Source organism: Herpailurus yagouaroundi, unplaced genomic scaffold, assembly GCF_014898765.1.
Source record: "Herpailurus yagouaroundi ecotype Mexico unplaced genomic scaffold, PumYag 255, whole genome shotgun sequence".
NCBI classification, from domain to species: domain Eukaryota; kingdom Metazoa; phylum Chordata; class Mammalia; order Carnivora; family Felidae; genus Herpailurus; species Herpailurus yagouaroundi.
This window is the reverse complement of record NW_024412472.1, coordinates 1,468,748-1,489,538: the sequence shown is the minus strand read 5'-3', so window position 1 is coordinate 1,489,538 and position 20,791 is coordinate 1,468,748. Positions and strand designations below refer to the sequence as shown.

Below are 20,791 nucleotides of genomic sequence, written 5' to 3'. Positions count from 1 at the left end.
TCTTATTTAAAAATGTTTTAATGTTTTTAGTTAATTTTTGAGGGAGAGAGAGGGAGAAGGAAAGTGGGGGGGCGTGCAGAGAGAGAGGGAGACACAGAATCTGAAGCAGGCTCCAGCCTCTGAGCTGTCAGTACAGAGCCAGATGCGGAGCTCGAACCCACGAACTGTGAGCTCATGACCTCAGCCAAAGTCAGATGCTTAACAGACTAAGCCACCCAGGAACCCCTGCCATTTATTTTAAAAACTTGTTCTAAATCCAGTTGTCTAATGGGATCTATATGAAGTTGGCTATGTCTGTGTGTGCTTGTCCCACAGAATACTGTATAACTGGTGTGTTTGTAATAGCTAACCACCTTTGTAAGCTAATGAAATTAGTTTAATAAGTCACTCATTTATATCTTAATTTTTAGTCATGTTGCTTCTTGACTGGGTATCACCTCAGCCTGCAGAGAAGGACTAAAGAATAACCAGCATGTAAGAGTGAGGTCCCTCTAAGTTCATCAATGGCTGAGTAGAGAATTCTCATCAGGAAAGATGCAAACAAGATTTCAGCAAGTGTGGAAATATGTGCAAATGCAAGTATGTGAGCAAGTGTGTGTGTGTTGTGTGTGTGTGTGTGTGTGTGTGTGCATGTGCACACGTATATGCATAGGGGTGAGTGGCGGGTAAATTAATTTAAAATACTTCCAGAGGTCCTTCCTGCTCTGTCAGTCCAGGATTCTACTGTGATTCCTGTGCCATCCCAGATGATGTTGACCTTAAAATGTACCCAGTTTAGGGAAGTGGTTTTCTCCTTCCCTCTGCTGCCTTCCTTCCCTGCCTAGAGGAACCTTCCTTGAAAGTCTGTTTAGGTTCCCTGGGTTGTTGTTGCAGTGGAATCATGGGTGTGTCTGAGCCAGAAAGAAGGCCCAACGGATCAGGTAGGTCATCTTCAAGAACTGTGAGTCAAGAGATTATTTCTATCATCATGACAGAATTATTTCCATCTGTATATCATCATGACAGACTATTTTCATGAGCTTTAAAGTCTGCATACAAATCCATCAGCCTTTGTTCTTGCCTCATTCTGACCTTTACACATCATCCTTTAAGTTGCTTCCTAGTCATTTTAAAGCACAGAACATCTAAACCCAGTGTGGATCCAGATTCTATTCTTTTTTAGTTAATTTTCCAATCATTTGCTCCAGGCTGTGGTCACTGCCACTTCTTACCTTGCTTTGAACCTCAATCATTCATGTATCTATATTCATTCAACAGGCATTTCTGGGTGTTTTTATTTACTGTGCTTTTTGCCTTATATCCATATTTATCAAAAATATCTTTGTTCACCACTTCCTGACATTAGTCCACACCTTACACTGAGATTGCCTCCACACACATGCTTGTCTCCCTAGCAGCCAGGGTCAGGCATCTCCACACCAAGACAAGAGAGTCGTTTCTCCTTTAGCAGACCCAAAAGGAAGTACAATTTAGAGGGATAATTTTCTATCAGCCTCGAGTTTTTCTCTGATGGAGACTGTAACCCCTTTAATACTGGGAATTTTCTGATGGTGGCCATCTGTCAATTTTCAGGAAGGAGATCATTGGCAACCTAAATCTTTGAGCTTTGTTTTCTTCTTCCCTTCCCTCAGTGTCCAGGGGTCTTTCTCCATTATAATGTGACCTCACTAGCTTTTTTCTAATTTTTAAGGTATCACTGATCCCACAGGATGAGATCTCAACATGAAGAACTCTAATAGCTCTTTGGAGTTCTTACCTACAACGTTCATTCTGATTGGCATCCCAGGGCTGGAGGCAGAGCACCTCTGGATATCCATCCCCTTCTGCCTGATGTACATTATCATCTTCCTTGGGAATGGCACCATCCTTCATGTCATCAGAACAGACACTGCCCTACACCAGCCCATGTACCTCCTTCTTGCCATGTTGGCACTGGCTGAGGTTGGCGTCTCTGCATCTACTCTGCCTACAGTGCTAGGCATCTTCCTTTTTGGCATCACTGAGATTAGTTTTGATGTATGCCTTTTTCAGATGTTTTTCATCCATTCGTTCTCCATTATGGAGTCAGCTGTGTTGCTGGCCATGTCTGTGGACCGATTTGTGGCCATCTATAGCCCACTGCACTATACAGCCATTCTAACCCTGCCCCGTATCTTTGGCACAGGAGCTGTCATGGGGCTGAAAAGCATTATGCTCATGGCCCCATTGCCCATGCTGTTAAGGCGCCTGCCCTTCTGTGGCCACAACGTCCTCTCCCATTCCTATTGCCTCCACCCCAACCTTATCCATCTACCTTGCGGGGACATTTCTATCAACAATATCTATGGGCTTTTCATTGTTACCTCCACTTTTGGGCTGGATTCACTGCTTATTGTCATCTCCTATGGGCTCATACTCCACACTGTACTGAGTATCACCACTGGGGAGGGGCGGAGGAAGGCACTCAACACATGTGGCTCACATATCTGTGCTGTGCTCGCTTACTATGTGCCTATGATTGGCTTATCTATGGTGCACCGCTTTGGACACCACGTGTCCCCTTTGCTGCACGCTATGATAGCCAATGCTTATCTCTTCTTCCCACCTGTTGTCAACCCCATTGTCTACAGCATTAAGACCAAAGAGATCCATCGTGGCATTGTCCGAATGTTCTCAGAGAAAAGAGCCAGAGTTTAGACAAAGGACAAAGTAGGAAGGAACTTTTTTCTATAATCCCAGGTGGTCCTAGCTTGCATGTTATGCAAATGGTGTTATCTTAAAATACGTTATCTAAAGGAAGTTCTACATAATCTAGCAATAAACTGGAGTATCCGTGGGGGTGGACTATGTGTGACAGAACAGTACAAAGGATTGATGTTATTTTTTAAATGTTGTGTTACATGAGGTTTTCCATTACCTTGCCCATGCAGGAAGGATTGCTAATGAAAGCATGACTCTCCCCACAAGAGAAAGGTAATCAGGAGATGGAAGGTGTCCTGGGAAATCTATTGAGATCTCTGTTCTAGGGAATGAGGATATGAAATGGATTGCATTCTCTTGAGTTGTTCGTACTTGATCTTGACAGCAGGAGGCTACATTAACTAGCTTAAAGGAGGCTTCCAGTACTGGCTCTGACTGGTATTTGATCAACCTCACCAAGGCTCCCAGTTGAGAGTGACAAAGATTGCGAATCCTGTTCATTATGTAAAATTCTGAAGATCTGCACCCAGGATGCAGAATCTTTTAAAAAGGCAAGCATCCCCTTCATGTACATTAATTTTTTTGTCTGGTTGATTATTTCTTTGCAGACATTTGAAATAATGTAGAAATTTCACACCTATATTTTTAGGAAAAGGAACTAAGACTTTTGAGATGCAAATGTATACTTTATTATTTTAATCATTTCCCACAACAACCCTATGAGATATTATTAATGTAATTTTTTTTTCACGTGAAAAACTGCTGCTTAGTTACAGTGAGCATCTTGCTCAAACCTATGCATCCAAGAGCTAGCAGTGGAACCCAGTTAGGTTAAACTCCAGAGTGTAAGCTATTAAGCCCATAAATCATACCATCAAGTAAGCAAGAACTGTGTCTCCTCAGACCTTCCTAGTAGTCAGTCAAATAACAATAACTGAGCACATGCAATGGATCAAACACAAATCTAAGCCTTAGAGATAAAGTGGTGACAAAAAAAGACATTTCCCTTTCTTCATGGTGCTTAGAAATAATTTTTTTTCTACTTCTGTCTCTGCTCTTCTTTGTAATTTCTGGAACTATGTTTAGAATCAATTAAAAAATAGACCTCAAATACTCCCACATTCAAATAAAGCTTCTGAATATGAATTTTAAAAATTTTATGCCAGTACCATACTGTCTTGATCACTACAGCCTTTTAATATAACTTGAAGTCTGGAATTGTGATGGCTCTACTATTGTTTTTCTTTTTCAAGGTTTCTTTGGCCATTTGGGGTCTTTTGTGGTTCCATACAAATGTTAAGATTATTTGTTACTAGTTCCATGAAAAATTCTGTTGGTATTTCAATAGGGATCACATTAAATACATAGATTGCTTTTGGTAGTATAGATATTTTAGCAATATTTTTCTTCCAATCCATCAGCATGGAATGTCTTTCCATGTCTTTGTGGCATTTTCAATTTCTTTCGTCAGTGTTTTATAGTTTTCAGAGTACAGGTCTTTCACCTCTATGGTTAAGTATTCCCAGGTATTTTATTATTTTTGGTGCAATTGTAAGTGGGATTGCTTTCTTAATTTCTCTTTATGCTGATTTATTATTTGTGTATAGAAATGCAGTAGATTTCTGTACATTGATTTTGTATCCTATGGCCTTACTGAATTCATTTATCACTTCTAGTAGTTTTTTGGTGGGGTCTTTAGGGTTTTCTATATATAGTATTGTGTCATCTGCAAATAGTGTAAGATTCTTTACCAATCTGGATGGCTTACATGCCTTTTTCTTGTCTGGTTACTATTGCTAAGATGTAGAGAAAAAGGAACCCTTGTGCACTGTTGGAGGAAATGCAAACTGGTGCAGCCACAGTGGAAGACGGTATGGAGGTTGTCAAAAATTATGGGGCACCTGCATGGCTCAGTTAGTTAAGCATCTGACTTGATTTTGGCTCAGGTCATGATATCACAGTCGTGAGATCAAACTTCATGTCCAACTCCACGCTGAGCATGGAGTCTGCTTGGTATTCTCTCTCTCCTTCTCTCTGTGTCCCTACCCAGCTCACGCATGCATGCATATGCTCTCTCTCTCTCTCTCTCTCAAAATAAATAAATAAACATTAAAAAAGAACTTCCCTATGATCCAGGAATTCCACTACTGGGTATTTATCCAGAGAATACAAAAACACCAAATTGAAGGGCTATAAGCACCCTTATATTTATTGCAACATTATTTGCAATCGCCAAGTTATGAAAGAGGCCTAAGTGTTCATCAATAAATGAATGGATAAAGAAGATATTACACACACACACACACACACACATAGAATGGCATGTTGTTCAGCCATAAAAAGAATGGTATCTTGCCATTTACAAAAACATGGATAGACAGTATAGACAGTATAACGCTAAGTGAAATAAGCCAGTCAGAGAAAAGCAAATACTATATAATTTCATTCATATGTGGAATTTAAGAAACAAACAAATAAAGGGGAAAAAAGGAGATCAACCATCAAACAGCCTCTTAATAATAGAGAACAAACTGATGGTTACCAGAAGGGAGATGAGGGTGGGTGGGTAAAATAGGTGAAGAGGATTAAGGAATGCATTTGTCATGATGAGTGCTGAGTAATATATATAATTGATGAATCACTATATTGTACACCTGGAACTAATGCAACACTGTATGTTAATTACATTGGGTAATACATAAATAAATAAATAAATAAATAAATAAATAAATAAATTTAAATGGTTTGCTTGCACTGCATTGCAGTGGTACCAAAACAGCCAAAGATTTTTTTGCAAAAGTTAATTCTGTTGAGGCTAAGATAGTTCATGTCCACAATAAAATAAAAAAAAATAAAAAAAAAAATAAATAAAAAAAAGTTAATTCTGTGACTCTAACTCCAGGTTTCCAGACACTATGTTTCTATAGATTCTGACCTCAAGGTCGTAAGTTGCTTATAACTATGCCCTAGATTCATAGCCCACTGATGGGTGATTGAACTCTGCAGACAACTGTGACAGAACTATCAAGAGAAACCAAGCAGGAAACCCACAGGAAACGCCATCCCATAGATTACTAAAGAAGTGAGACAGTGGCAGTTCCCTGAGAGAGAAGAGGAGAAGGGATATCTTTAGAGTGTCTGAGGAAAGACATCCTATAGCTGGAAAGGCACAAGAAGGAATGATGAGGTCAAGTTGTCAGATGGCTTGACATAAAATGAGAATCTTAGGTGTTACTTTCATTCTCTTTATGGGATGGCATGGTGAACCCTCAGACTTCTTAAATATGATCACTCCTATACTTAAGGCTATCAAAGACAGTAAGATTCTAAATGTAGATAGAGTTTTTCAGATCAAGGCTAATTTAATGGATACTTTTCAGAAAGCTCCATCCTACAAAGGACTAGATATATAATGCCCCATTTCTAGCTCCTTTCTTTCCAGTCTTTTTCACTCATTTTCCTGTGGTCCAGTCTCAGGGACAACCTGAGGATCAGACAAAATCCTAGAAAATCACACAGTGAAGAAGTCTCTGGGTGTGTATGTAGTTGAAAAATAAGCAGAGTCTAATAGGAAAGCATCAAATTTAGGTGTATCTTATTCTGACATTATATTCACTATTCTAACTTAAAATTTAGACCTTAGGAAACCACCTTAATTCTTGATTTTGCAAACCAGACAAAATAATGTCATGTCATTATATTAAGCTAGACATGAAGCTAAATTATGAATCGGAACCCTTGAGAAAATTGCATGACATGTTATGGGCATTTCCACATTCATCAAGTACATGTTAATTTGTTTCAGATTAATCCTTCTGCCAAGAACAGTTAGAAAAGTTAGATAAATATTTTGTAAGTGGCTTCAGAGAGTATCCAATGCAACGATATGTAAAAGCCAAGATTCCAAAGACAAAAGGAGCATAGAGAAGTGAGCCTGATTTGATGCCATTCTCTCCCTTAAGAAATTTGCCAATTCAAAAGTGATAGCTGATAAAACCAGATGAGCTTATAGCAATCACGAAGGGGTGGAATGCAGAGGGACAAAAATTGGAACACAAGGATTCCCATGGATGAAAGGGACTGGTAAATACCTGAGGATTTACTTTGATTCCAAAATGTTATACCTTGGAGTAAGGGAAAATTAGAAATAGCCTAGCCTAGGGAGCCTCGGTGGCTCAGTTCATTAAGCATCCAACTCTTGGTTTGGGCTCAGGTCATGGGATCAAGCCCCACATTATGGTCCACGCTGATCATGGAGCTTGCTTAAGATTCTCTTCTCTCTCTCTCTCTCTCTCTCTCTCTCTAATTTCTCTTTCTCTGCTTTCTCCCCTGTTCACACATACTTTCTCTTTCTCTCAAAATAAATAAACATTTTTTTTAAAAAAGAAATATACTAGCCTAACATAGGTTTTTAAAGTCAACTCACACTTAATTTTACTATTCTATAAGAATTAAGGTGACCAACCAACCCAATTTTTCCAGGACTTTCCTGGCTTTATCTTAGAAAGTACCACATTCTGGAAAACCCCTCAGCCAAAAACTGGTATGGTTGATCACTCAAATCAAAACTAAAACTAAATATTCTCTCCAGGAAGATATTAACCAGCATCTTGAATTATGCTCACAATTTGATGGTGTTCACTAAAATTTAACCAGGAATTAAAAATATGATATTGAACAAAAGTCAATAGGAAAAAAAAAAGATAAAAAGCAAAAGGATTATATCCACAGATGATCCAGCTTTGGGAATCAGCATACACAAACATTTAAATAATTTTTATTACTGGGGTGCCTTGGTGGCTCAGTCAGCTAAGTGTCTGACTCTTGATTTCAACTCAGGTCATTGATCTCACAGTTTGTGAGTTTAAGCCCAACCAGGCTCTACACTAACAGTGTTCTCTCTCTCCCTCTCTCTCTTTCTCTCTCAAAATAAATAAACAAACAAATATTTAAATGATTTTGATTACTATAGCCTACAATTCACATTGCAAAATATAGAATTTAAGCAACAAATTGGAAACTATTAAAAATAAAATGAAATACTAAAATATAACTGACATTAAAGACTGAATGGATGGATTGAATCATGTTAGACACAATTGGAATAAAGAACCAAAATAGGAGGAAAGTAATTCAGATCATATCCAGACTATAGACAATGTTGAGTATCTGGAGCATGAAAAGATAAAGTATAACAAAATAAATAAAAACCTTAAAACACATATGGTATTTGCTGGAAAGCTCAAGTACACAAGGAATTGGAGCCCTAGAAGGAGAGTATCCTGGGGGAAAAAGCAATATTAGGATATAATAATATACCTATTTTCCAAAACTTACATAAAACATGAGCAAAAAATTCAAGAAACACAATAAACTACAAGGAGGAAAAGTACAAAACAACCAATATACCACTAGCCACTTTAAATTCATACAGTGGAAAAATGAAAATGAAAGAGAACGTGTTAAAATTAAAACAAAGAGAAAAAGCATTGCAAATCAATCTGTCCACTTTTCAATAAAAACAATTAACATCTTCAGGGGGAGGAGTCAACATGGAGAGGAGTAGGGATACCAGAATTTCCCTCCTCCCTCAAACTCAGCAGTAATGAGATCAGAACACTTGGAATTCCAGGAATCCAGGCTACAGTCTAACAGAAACCTCTCTAGGCGCCTACAGAGACAGCTTGGCGGTTCAGAGGTGCATGCTTAGGGATTGGGAGAGATAAAACAGGTGGCGGTGTAGGCACGGAAGTGTCGGGGGGGGGGGTACCCCTTGGTGAAGAAACGAAAGAGAGGCTGTAGAAGTGTGGGATCATATTTGGATAAGAGAAAAACCTCTCCAGACCACAGTCTGGAAGACGAAGAATACAAAGAGAGACAGTTTCTACTTTGCAAACAGCCTTAGGAGTGAAGATCAGAGATTTCAGGGTGGCTGAACTATCTCCAGACCGGAGGCCGATGCATGTGGGTGCACCTCGTGGGGAGGAGAGCCAACCCCGGACTGGGTAACACTCTCACAGGTGCACTTGAGAGAAAGCCATCCCCTCCATAAAGTACCATGAGAAGACGGTTTACCAATGCTCCAAGAACAAAAGACCCTGCAGGTGCCAGGCAGAGGCCCTTTGTTGGCTGGGTGGAGTGGTGCTATTTAGGTCCACAGTGTGGGATCCTCTCACACATGGGATTTTGAATCCCAGGGAGACTGTAGAGTGGGACAAACCAGCCCACCAGCACCCACACTGCTCTGGGAAGGCTGCTTGAACAGCATGGTTTGGGACACTTTGAAGGGGAGAGATTGAGGGGTAGTGTCACCCTTTTCCTCCCCAACATCAACACGGTGGGGCTTCAGGGAACTGGACAGCGACCTACTAGGGGAGGCAGACCACTTACGCCAAACCTCGCCCCTCAGAGACTAGTAACTGCTCATCTACTGGGGTGAGATTGACACTCACACAACCCGTCATTCGCTCTCCACCAACCAGCACAGCCACTGTCTCCAAGGCACCAACAGACCACTGTTCTCAGGTTTTGCATGTTAGTCTGCTTTTTTAATTTTATTTTTGTTGTTGTTTTTCTTTTTTTTTCTGTTTCTTTTTTAATTGCTATTATTTTTTCTTTTATTTTATTTCCTCCTCTTCTCTTTTCTCTTCCTTATCTTTCTACTCTCCTACTTTTTTCTTCCCCCCATGGAGTCAACCTTACAGTTTCATGATGAATTAAGACAAGCTGTAAATGAGGTGAAAAATAAACTAGATGCAGTGACAGCAAGGATGGGCAAAACAGAGGAGAGAATAGGTGAAACAGAAGATAAAATTATGGAAAATGACGAAGAGAAAGGAAATTACTAGACCAAGAGGGAAGAATCAGAGACCTAAGTGATTCAATGAAATTAAATAATATTCGTATCTTAGGATTTCCAGAAGAGAGAAAGAAAGGGTTATTTGAACAAATTATATGGGAGAACTTCCCTAATCTGGGGAAGCAAACAGGACCCCTTCAGAATAAAGAAAAACAGATCAACGCCACAACATATCATAGTGAATCTGGCAAAATACAAAGATAAAGAAAGAATTCTGAAAGCAGCTAGGGACAAATGGGCCTTGTCCTACAAGGGTAGACACATAAGGGTAGTAGCAAACCTGTCCACTGAAACTTGGCAGGCCAGAAGCCAGTGGCAGGAAATATTCAATGCTCTGAATAGGAAAACTATGCAGCTAAGAAACTTTTATCCAGCAAGGCCGTCAGTTAGAATAGAAGGAGAGATAAAGGCTTTCCCAGACAAACAAAAACTAGAGTTCATGACCACTAAACCAGATCTGGAGGAGATCCTAAAGGGGGACTCTGTGAGTGGAAACCAGCAAAATCTACAAAGGACAAGGGACAACACCACAAGCACAAAACTTACAGATAACACAATGACACTAAATCCGTATCTTTCAATAATCACTCTGAATGTAAATGGACTAAATGCCCCAGTCAAAAGACATAGGGTATCAGAATGGATAAAAAACCAAGATCCATCTATATGCTGCCTACACAAGACTCATTTTAGACCTGAGGACACTTACAGATTGAAAGCGAAGGGATGGAGACCATCTACCATGCTACAGATGTCAAAAGAGAGGCAGAGTAGCCATACTTATATCAGACAAACTAGATTTTAAAACAAAGACTCTAACAAGAGATGAAGAAGGTCATTATATCATAATTAAGGGGTATATCCATCAAGAAGAGCTAACAACTGTAAGTGTTCATGCCCCTGATGTGGAATACCCAAATATATGAATCAATCAATCACAAACATAAATAAATGTGTAGACAACAATTCCGTGATTGTAGGGGTCTTTAATACTCCTCTTACAACAAAGAGGAGATCATCTAGGCAGAAAATCAGTAAGGAAACAATTGCTCTGAGTGACACATTGGACCAGATGGACTTAACAGATATATTCAGATCTTTTCATCCAAAAGCAACAGAACACATATTCTTCTCAACTGCACATGAACATTCTCCAAAAACAATCGCAAACTGGGTCACAAAGCAGAATACAAAAGGATTGAGATCATACCATGCATATTTGCAAATCACAATGCTTCGAAATTTGAAATCAACCACAAGAAAAAATTTGGAAACCTCCAAGTACATGGAGGTTAAAGAGCATCCTACTAAAGAATGAATGGGTCAACCAGGAAATAAAAGAACTGAAAAAGTATATGGAAGCAAATGAAAGTGAAAACACTGCAGTCCAAACCCTTTGGGATGCAGCAAAGGCAGTGCTAAGAAGAAAATACATCACAACCCAGGTCTATCTCAAGAAACAAGAAAAGTAACAAATACAGAATCTAAGCTCAACCTAACTGAACTAGAAACAGAGCAGCAGGAAACCCCAAAGCCAGCAGAAGAAGAGAAATAATAAGGATTAGAGCAGGAATAGACAAATAAATCTAAGAGCTGATTTTTTGAAAGAGTAAACAAAATTGATAAGCTCCTAGCCAAACTTCTCAAAAAGAAGAGAGAGGACCCAAACAGAGAAAATCACAAATGAAAGAGGAGAGATCGCAACCAACACCACAGAAATATAAACAATTATTAGCAAATAGTATGAAAAATTATATGTCAACAAACTGGATTAGCTGGAAGAAATGGACAAATTCCTGGACACCACACACTATCAAAACTCAAATGGGGAGAAATAGAAAACTTGAACAGACCCATAACCAGTGAAGAAATTGAATCAGTTATCAAAAGTCTCCCAACAAATAAGAGCCCTGGGCCAGATGGCTTCCCAAGGGAATTCTACCAGGCATTTAAATCAGTGCTAGTACTTATTCTTCTCAAGCTATTCCAAAAAAATAGAAATGGAAGGAAAGCTTCTGGACTCATTCTATGAAGCCAGCATTACCTTGATAACAAAATGAGACAAAGAACCCACTGAAAAGGAAAATTACAGGCCAATGTAACTGATGAAAATGGAGGTAATATTTTTCAAAAAGATACTAGCAAATCTAATTCAACAATTTTTAAAAGGATTATTCACCATGATCACGTGGGATTCATTCCTGAGATGCAGGGCTGATTCAATGTTCACAAATCAATCAGTGTGATACACCACATTAATAGAAGAAAGGAGAATAACCATATGATCCGGTCAATAGATGCAGAAGAAGCATTTGACAAAATTCAGCATCCTTTCTCAATAAAAACTCTCAATAAAGTCAGGATAGAAGGAACGTACCTTAACATCATAAAAGCCATATATGAAAAGCCCACAACTAGTATCATCCTCAATGGGGAAAAACTGAAAGCTTTCCCCCTGAGATCAGGAACACGACAAGGATGTCCACTCTCACCACTGTTGTTTAACATAGTGTTGGAAGTCCTAGCCTCAGCAATTGGACAACAAAATGAAATGAAATGTATCCAAACTGGCAAACAAGACATCAAACTTTCACTTTTTGCAGATGACACAATACTCTACATAGAAAACACAAAAGACTCCACCAAAAGTCTGCTAGAACTGATACATGAATTCAGCAAAGGTGCAGGATATAAAATCAATGTACAGAAATCAGTTGCATTTCTATACACTGATAATGAAGCAACAGAAAAAGATATCAAGGAATCAATCCCATTTGCAAATGCACCAAGAACCATAAAATACTTAGGAATAAACCTAACCAAAGAAGTAAAAAATCTGTATGCTGAAAACTATAGAAAACATATGAAGGAAATTGAAGAAGATACCAAAAAATTGAAAAATGTTCCATGCTCATGGAGTGGAAGAACAAATATTGTTAAAATGACAATACTACCCAAAGCAATCTACACATTCAACGCAATTCCAATCAAAACAGTACCAGCATTCTTCTCAGAGCTAGAACAAACAATCCTACAATTTGTATGGAATCACCAAATACCCCAAATAGCCAAAGTAATCTTGAAAAAGAAAACCAAAACTGAAGGCATCACAATCCCGGACTTTAGTCTTTACTACAAAGCTGTAATCATCAAGACAGCATGGTACTGGCACAAAAACAGACACCTAGACCAATGGAATAGAATAGAGAACCCAGAATTGTACCTACAAATGTATGGCAAACTAATCTTCGACAAAGCAGGAAAGAGTATCCAATAGAAAAAAGACAGTCTCTTTAACAAATGGTGCTGGGAGAACTGGACAGCAACATGCAGAAGAATGAAACTGGACCAGTTTCTTACACCGTACACAAAAATACATTCAAAATGGATGAGAGACCTAAATCTGAGACAGAAAACCATCAAAATCCTAGAAGAGAAAGCAGGCAACAACCTCTTTGACTTCAGCCACAGCAACTTCTTACTTGACACGTCTTCGAAGGCAAGGGAAATAAAAGTGAAAATGAACTATTGGGACCTCATCAAGATAAAAAGTTTCTGCACAGCAAAGGAAACAATCAACAAAACCAAAAGGCAACCAACAGAATGGGAAAGATATTTGCAAATTACATATAGGATAAAGGGTTATTATCAAAAATCTATAAAGAACTTACCAAACTCAACACCCAATAAACAAATAATCCAGTGACAAAGTGGGCAGATGACATGAATAGACATTTATCCAAAGAAGACATCCAGATGGCTAACAGCCACATGAAAAGATGCTCAACATCGCTCATCATCAGAAAAATATAAATCAAAACAACATTAAGCTACCACTTCACACCAGTCAGAGTGGCTAAAATTAACAACTCAGGCAACAACAGATGTTGGCGAGGGTGTGGAGAAAAAGGAACACTCTTGCATTGTTGGTGGGAATACAAACTGGTACAGTCACTTGGAAAACAGTGTGGAGGTTCCTCAAAAAATTAAAGATTGAATTACCCTACAACCCAGCAATAGCACTACCAGGAGTTTATCTAAAGGATACAGGAGTGATGATTCATAGGGGTACATGTACCCCAATGTTTATAGCAGTGCTATCAACAATAGCTAAAGTATGGAAAGAGCCCGAATGTCCATCGATGGATGAATGGATAAAGAAGAGGTAATTTATATATACAATGGAATACTCCTTGGCAATGAAAAATAATGAAACCTTGCCATTTGCAACAATGTGGATGGACCTGGAGGGTATTATGCTAAGTGAAATAAGTCCATCAGAGAAAGACAGATATCGTATGTTTTCACTCATATATGAAACTTGAGAAACTTAACAGAAGACCATGGGGGAAAGGAAAGAAAATATATATATGTGTGTGTGTGTGTGTGTGTGTGTGTGTGTGTGTGTGTCTGTGTCTGTGTGTGTGTGTATAGTTACAAACAGAGAGGGAGGCAAACCATAAGAGACTTTTAAATACAGAGAACAAACTAAGGGTGGAAGGGAGTCATGGGGGAGGGGGGAGGAGTGGGTGACAGGCATTGAGGAGGGCACTTGTTGGGATTTGCACTGGGTGTTTTATGTAAGTGATAAATCACAGGAATCTACTCCCAAAGCCAAGAGCACACCATATACATATGTATGTTAGCTGACTTAACAATAAATTATAGAAAAATAAAAAGATAAATAGATAAATACTAAAAATAAAATAATAACCAGTAATATCTTTTTCTGATCTTCTAACAAAAAAACAACAGAAGAAAAAAGACAATGGAGTGATACCTGAAATAAAAAAGATGCCAATATATATTCTATATAGAGAAATATAATGTCATTCAAAACCAGAAGCCCAAAAATTCAGAGAATCCATCACTAATGCTAATTTTTTTAAATTTTTCATTATTTTTATGTATTTATTTTTAAATGTCAATCCGTCTTTTTATGAAATCTCTTTTTTTTTCCCCTTTGTCAGAGAGAGCGAGAACCCAAGTGGGGGAGAGGGGCAGAAGGAGAAGGAGAATCTTAAGCAGGCTCCACAATGAGCATGGAGTTCAACACAGGCCTCAGTCCCACGACCCTGGGATCATGACCTGAGCTGAAATCAAGAGTAGGACCCTTAACCTACTGAGCCACCCAGGTGCCCCACTAACACTCACTTAAAGGGCAATCATTTGATAAGAGTATGGAGCTGCAAGAAGTAATACAGAACAATACCAGAGTAAATGTAAATAAAGACTGATGGTATGAAAAAATATAATATTTTGCATTTTTAAATTAGTAAAAATTACATACATATCAGCAGAAGGACAGAAGATGGGGAGAGGTAAGTGGAACTAAATTAGTCTTCAGTTCCTGCATGGTCTATTAAGTAGTAAAAATCTAGTATAATTTAGAAAATGTATTAATCAGCTCGAGTTGCCATAAATACCACAGACTTAGCTTACACAATAGAAAGTTATTTCTCACAGTTTTGGAAGCTGAGAAGGTCAAGGTAAAGGTGCCAGCAGATTTGGTTCCTGGTAGACTTTTTTCCTGACTTTCAGATAGCCACCTTCTTGCTGTGTCCTCACATGGTGGGGAGAGAGAGATCTCTGATCTCTCTTCCTCTTTTCATAAGGACACTAATACCATAATGGGAGCCTCGCTCTCATGACCTCATCTAAACCTAATTACCTCTCAAAGACCCACTTCCTAATACCATCATATTGAGGTTTGGGGACACAAATATTCAATCCATAACACTTCATAAGTAAAATATCTCTCTTTTAATCTCTCTGAAAACCATTCAACCAAAATCTTATATAAATGAAAATATAATAATAAAACAATAAGTAATCCAATATAAAGGAAGATATGAGAAAAGACTATGGTAAGTTTGAATACATGGTAAGATGGCAAATTTAAATGCATTCAAATCATTTAATTTATTGAAAATAAATGGATAATACTCCAATTAAAAGCCAAATATTGTCATACAGAACAAAAACTATATGGTCTTCTTTTAAGAGCTCTCTAAAATATAAGGATACAGAAACATTTCAAGTAAAGATTTTTAGAAAGATATTCCTTGTAATCGCCAACTAAAAAAAACCTTGTGATAGCCTTACTTAATATCAGATAGAGTAAGCTTCAAGGCAAAAGCATTATCAGCAATAAGAGGAGCATTTCATAATGTAAGTAACACGCAAGATGGGTAAAAAGTTTCTAGATTTTAAATACAGAACAAAACACATAGAGCAAAAGTTATCAGAACCACAAAAAGAAGTAGATAAATCCATAATCATAGAACAGATTTTATTACACCTTTCATAGTAACTGACATACTAAGTAAGCCAAAAATTAAAAATCAAACTGATGTAAAAGAATTGGGGAAAAAGAGAGAAGCAAACAAACCAGACGAGACTCTTAAGACTAGAGAACACACTGAGGATTGATGGAGGGAGGTGGGGGGAAGATGGGCTAGGTGGGTGATGGGTATTAAGGAGGGCACTTGTTTTGATGAGCACTGGGTATTGTATGTAAGTGATGAATCACTGATTTCTACTCCTGAAATCAATATTGCACTGTATGTTAACTAACTGAAATTTATTTTTTTAATATGAAATTTATTGTCAAATTGGTTTCCATACAACACCCAATGCTCATCCCAACAAGTGCCCTCCTCAATGCCCATCACCCACCCTTCCTGTCCTCCCACCCCCATCAACCCTCAGTTATTCTCTGTTTTTAAGAGTCTCTTATGATTTAGCTCTCTCCCTCCCTAACTTTTTTTTCCTTCCCCTCCCCCATGGTCTTCTGTTAAGTTTCTTAGGATCCCCATAAGAGTGAAAACATATGGTATCTGTCTTTCTCTGTATGACTTATTTCACTTAGCATAACACTCTCCAGTCCCATCCACATTGCTACAAAAGGCCGTATTTCATTCTTTCTCGTTGCCAAGTAGTATTCCATTGTGTATATAAACCACAATTTCTTTTTTTTTTTTTAACGTTTATTTATTTTTGAGACAGAGAGAGACAGAGCATGAACGGGGGAGGGTCAGAGAGAGGGAGACACAGAATCTGAAACAGGGTCCAGGCTCTGAGCTGTCAGCACAGTGCCCGACGTGGGGCTCAAACTCACGGACCGCGAGATCATGACCTGAGGCAAAGGCTGCGGCTTAACTGACTGAGCCACCCAGGCACCCCTAAACCACAATTTCTTTATCTGTTTATCAGTTGATGGACATTTAGGCCTTTTCCACAATTTAGCTATTGTTGAGAGTGCTGCTATAAACATTGGGGTCCAAGTGCCCCTATGCATCAGCACTCCTGTATACCTTGGGTAAATTCCTAGCAGTGCTATTGCTGGGTCATAGGGTTGGTGGGAATGCAAACTGGTGCAGCCACTCTGGAAAGCAGTGTGGAGGTTCCTCAAAAACTAACTGAAATTTAAATAAAAATGTTTTAAAAAGGGGCGCCTGGGTGGCTCAGTCGGTTAAGTGTTCGATTTTGGCTCAGGTCATGATCTCACAATTTGTGGGTTCGAGCCCCGCATCAGGCTCTGTGCTGACAGTTCGGAGCCTGGAGCCTGCTTCGGATTCTGTGTCTCTCTCCCTCTCTACTCCTCCCCTGTTCACACTCTGTCTCTCTCTCTCAAAAATAAAAAAACGTTAATTTTTTTTTAATTAAAAAAAAGAACTGGAAAACATGACTTAAAACCTTAATCTAATTAACAACTAAAGAAAAAGAAACCAACAACTACTACATACTACACATCCCTTTCAAGTGCGTATGGAACAACCTACTCAAATTGACCACTGGGGCACAGTAGTGTCTTATTTCTTGATCTGGATTAAGGATACAGGATCTATTCATTTTGTGATCATTATTAGCTATATATGTAAAACATGAGTACTTTTATCTATGAATGTCATATCCTAACAAAAATTTGCATAAAAAATGCAGTCTGACACTCTGAGAGGGTGATAATCATGTGCTTGTGTGGTGAGAAGGACTGAATCTTCTAATTTAACCCTACAGTGATTTTCACAAAATCCACAATTTTGAGTCCTCTCACACAAAATCTCCAGTTTTGAGTCTTATGCCCTTGCTTTCCTGAATTCCAAATGCCTCAAGTTCAGGTAGCTTTCTGAGTTTGAATTGCTAAGTTTCTTGGTCACTTGTTCCTCTGTAGTCAATTAGGTTTTGTATTTCCTTGCTCTATGAAATGTTACTGGCCATCTCCATGTTTTCTAGATTCCATTCTTGAAAACTTTCTCACCTGTTATTGTCTTCCCGGCCATTGTTTCTGTCACTGTGAGTCCGTACTTTTGTTATTCTTAATACTTGAAACAATTCTGTTTGTTCAACCTATCTGGTTTCTAAAGTTTATTTACATATATTTTTTTCCTTTCCTGTCTTCTATCAGATTTAAAATATTTTAAATATTATTTCCCCTATTTGTATTGGAGTTATAAACTGCACTTTTATTCTATGACTAAAATGTAAACATACATAGTTTACAAAGTCAAAAGTTATTCAAAATGTCTTTCATCTTCAAATAAACAAAGAATTTAGCATTCTTTAAATTACCATTCAATCCCTTCTGATGTTATTTGTCACCGCATTTTAGTGTAAATATTATTGACAATGTTAGACCTCCACACAGTTGAAATATTATTGGCAATGCCAGAGATTCACAAAGTTGAGTTTTCCTATTGAATACATACGTGTGTGTATGTGTGTGTATACATATGTGTATAAATATACATACACATGTATATGTGTATATATATATACACATGTATATGTATATATATATATATACACACTCACTACAAGTCTCTATTTCAGTTTTTCTGGTTTCCCTCCCCAAAGTCAACAAATATTTTCAGTGTATTACATTTTTCTTTAGAAAGGCATTTATGTATAAACAAGAAATTATGTGTGTTTATACTTCTTCCCAGTGAACATTGTGCACTACCCTCTAGCCGATTTTTATATAAGTTTACATCTTTGAGATCATTCATAATCAGGCACAACCATTTGCTTTTACATACACATAATATTTCACTGTGTTGATTCTGATACATTACATGCTATGGGAATTTATTTACTAGTTCCCAGCTGATGAATATCTAGCTTGCTTCCATTTTTTGTTTTCTTATTCATAGTGTAGTGAATAGTCTTGTATATATGTCAATTTGCATACATGTAAATACATTTGTAAGCCAAATTTTTTTAAAGTTTTAATTTAAATTTCAGTTAGTTAACATACGGTGCACTGTTAATTTCTGGTATAGAGTATAGTGATTCAACACTTCATACAACATCCAGTATTCAACATGGCAAGTGAACACTCCTTAATCCCTATCCTCCATTTCACCCATCCTCCCACCCATCTCCCCTCTGGTGCCCATCAGTTTGTTTTCTATTGTTAAGCATCTTTTTTGTCTGTTTCTTGGTTTGCCTCCCTCTCTCTTTTTTTTTTTTCCTTATGATCGTTTGCTTTGTTTCTTAAATTCCACATATGGTAAATCCATAGTGAAATCAAAATGGTATTTTTCTTTCTCTGACTGACTTATTTTTAGAAATGGAATTAAATTGTTAGTAAAAGATTTTGTGTATTTACAATTTTGGTAGATACGGTATTGTCATTTATCTCTATATAAGTCATACCTATTAACTGTCCCGTCAGCAATTATGAAAATGTTTCTTTCATCAGACCTTTCTCAACCACTGTATTTTAACCATTTGGGTTTGCTAATATGATGAATAAAAAAAAAAATCTCAATTTGATTTCAATTACTTTCTATTATAAGTGAGAGTGAACATCTTTTCATATGATTGGGAAAATTTATATCTCCATTTCTTTGAAATTTGTTTATTTCTTATGTCCATCTCTTACTAGGTCTGAGGTTGGCAACATTTTTCTACAAAATCCAGATAGTAAATATTTTAGGCTTTGTGGGTCATATGCCTTCTTTCAAAACTACTCAACTCTGCCACTGCAGTATGAAGGCAGCCACAGACAACACATAAATAAATGAGCAAGAGTGTATTCCAATAAAACTTTATATATGCATACTAAATTCTGAATTTAGTATAATTTTCACATGCCACAAAATACCATCATCTTTTGTTTTGTTTCAGTCATTTAAAAATGTAAAAACAATTCTTATCTTGTGAGCCCTACAAAAATATACACATTTAATATTCTGTTTTTTGACAATATCTACTAATCTCTTACTGTAAGTAATAATGAAGTTGATGAACTTCCCAGTCCACCACCATCTTCTACCTACTCTCTTATTTTAAAGCATTTTATTAGGGAAATGTTCAAATATACTACATTAAAAAAAACATTGAAAAATATTTAAAAAATAAAAAAAAAGAGAACATTATAAAGAACTCCCATGTATTCTTCATTGAACCTCAACTTCAAGGATTATCAGTATTGGGGCACCTGGGTGGCTCAATCGGTTAAGTGTCCAACTCTTGGTTTTGGCTAAGGTCATGATCTTACGGTTCATGGGTTCAAGCCCCGCATTGGGGTCCGTGCTAACAGCACACAGCTTGCATGAGATTCTCTCTCCTTCTCTCTATCTTCTCCTGTGCTCTCTCTCTAAAAATAAACTTGAAAAAAAGAAAACTTCTTTAAAAAAATTATCAGTATTATCCATATTTTATCAATTTTGACATTTTACCTTCATAGTGATTCGTGTTAGTTTAATACTTTACTTTTCAATTTTAAATTATGTCTTTTAAGCCTTAACTACTAAAGATAGAGTAATCATATACTTAATACTGCATCCTAAATGTAACACTACCTTCCCAGCCAAACTGTGTTATTTGATTTCTACATTTTCAGGTTTGTAACTGTATATTCTGCTCTATATTCATGATCTCCTTTTGAGGCAGTGGAAATGTTGTAGAGGTTGATATTCCTTGGAGTGGAGCCAGAATAGATCCTAAAATCCAAGTAGGCCAGATATAGGAGGCATCAAAGCCAAGGCACATTTGCTGAAACACTGTCTTCAGTGATAGAAAACAAAGGATGCATTCACAGTGCATATCTAAACAGTTGCTGATTTCCAAGGTCTAGAGAGAAGTAGAAGGTAAATAAAGTCACGCATTAAACCTGAGGTCAGTTATCTCAAGGTAACACTCACCACAGCCCTTTCTTTCCTGAATTGAAAGCCAGCCCTCCTGGGGAACAAGTGAAGTACAATGTTGAAGCTAACATCTGTAAGACACTGGAAGAAGAAATCCCGC

At 37.6% G+C, this 20,791-nt stretch overlaps 1 protein-coding gene across 1 annotated transcript; it reads left to right on the top strand.

The window, feature by feature from the left end:
* Window positions 1-1,722: 1,722 nt before the first annotated feature.
* Window positions 1,723-2,676, top strand: LOC121021131 (olfactory receptor 51J1). Its single transcript, XM_040461348.1, has one exon. It carries the CDS (start codon window positions 1,723-1,725, stop codon window positions 2,674-2,676), a length of 954 nt encoding a protein of 317 aa, XP_040317282.1.
* Window positions 2,677-20,791: the final 18,115 nt, after the last annotated feature.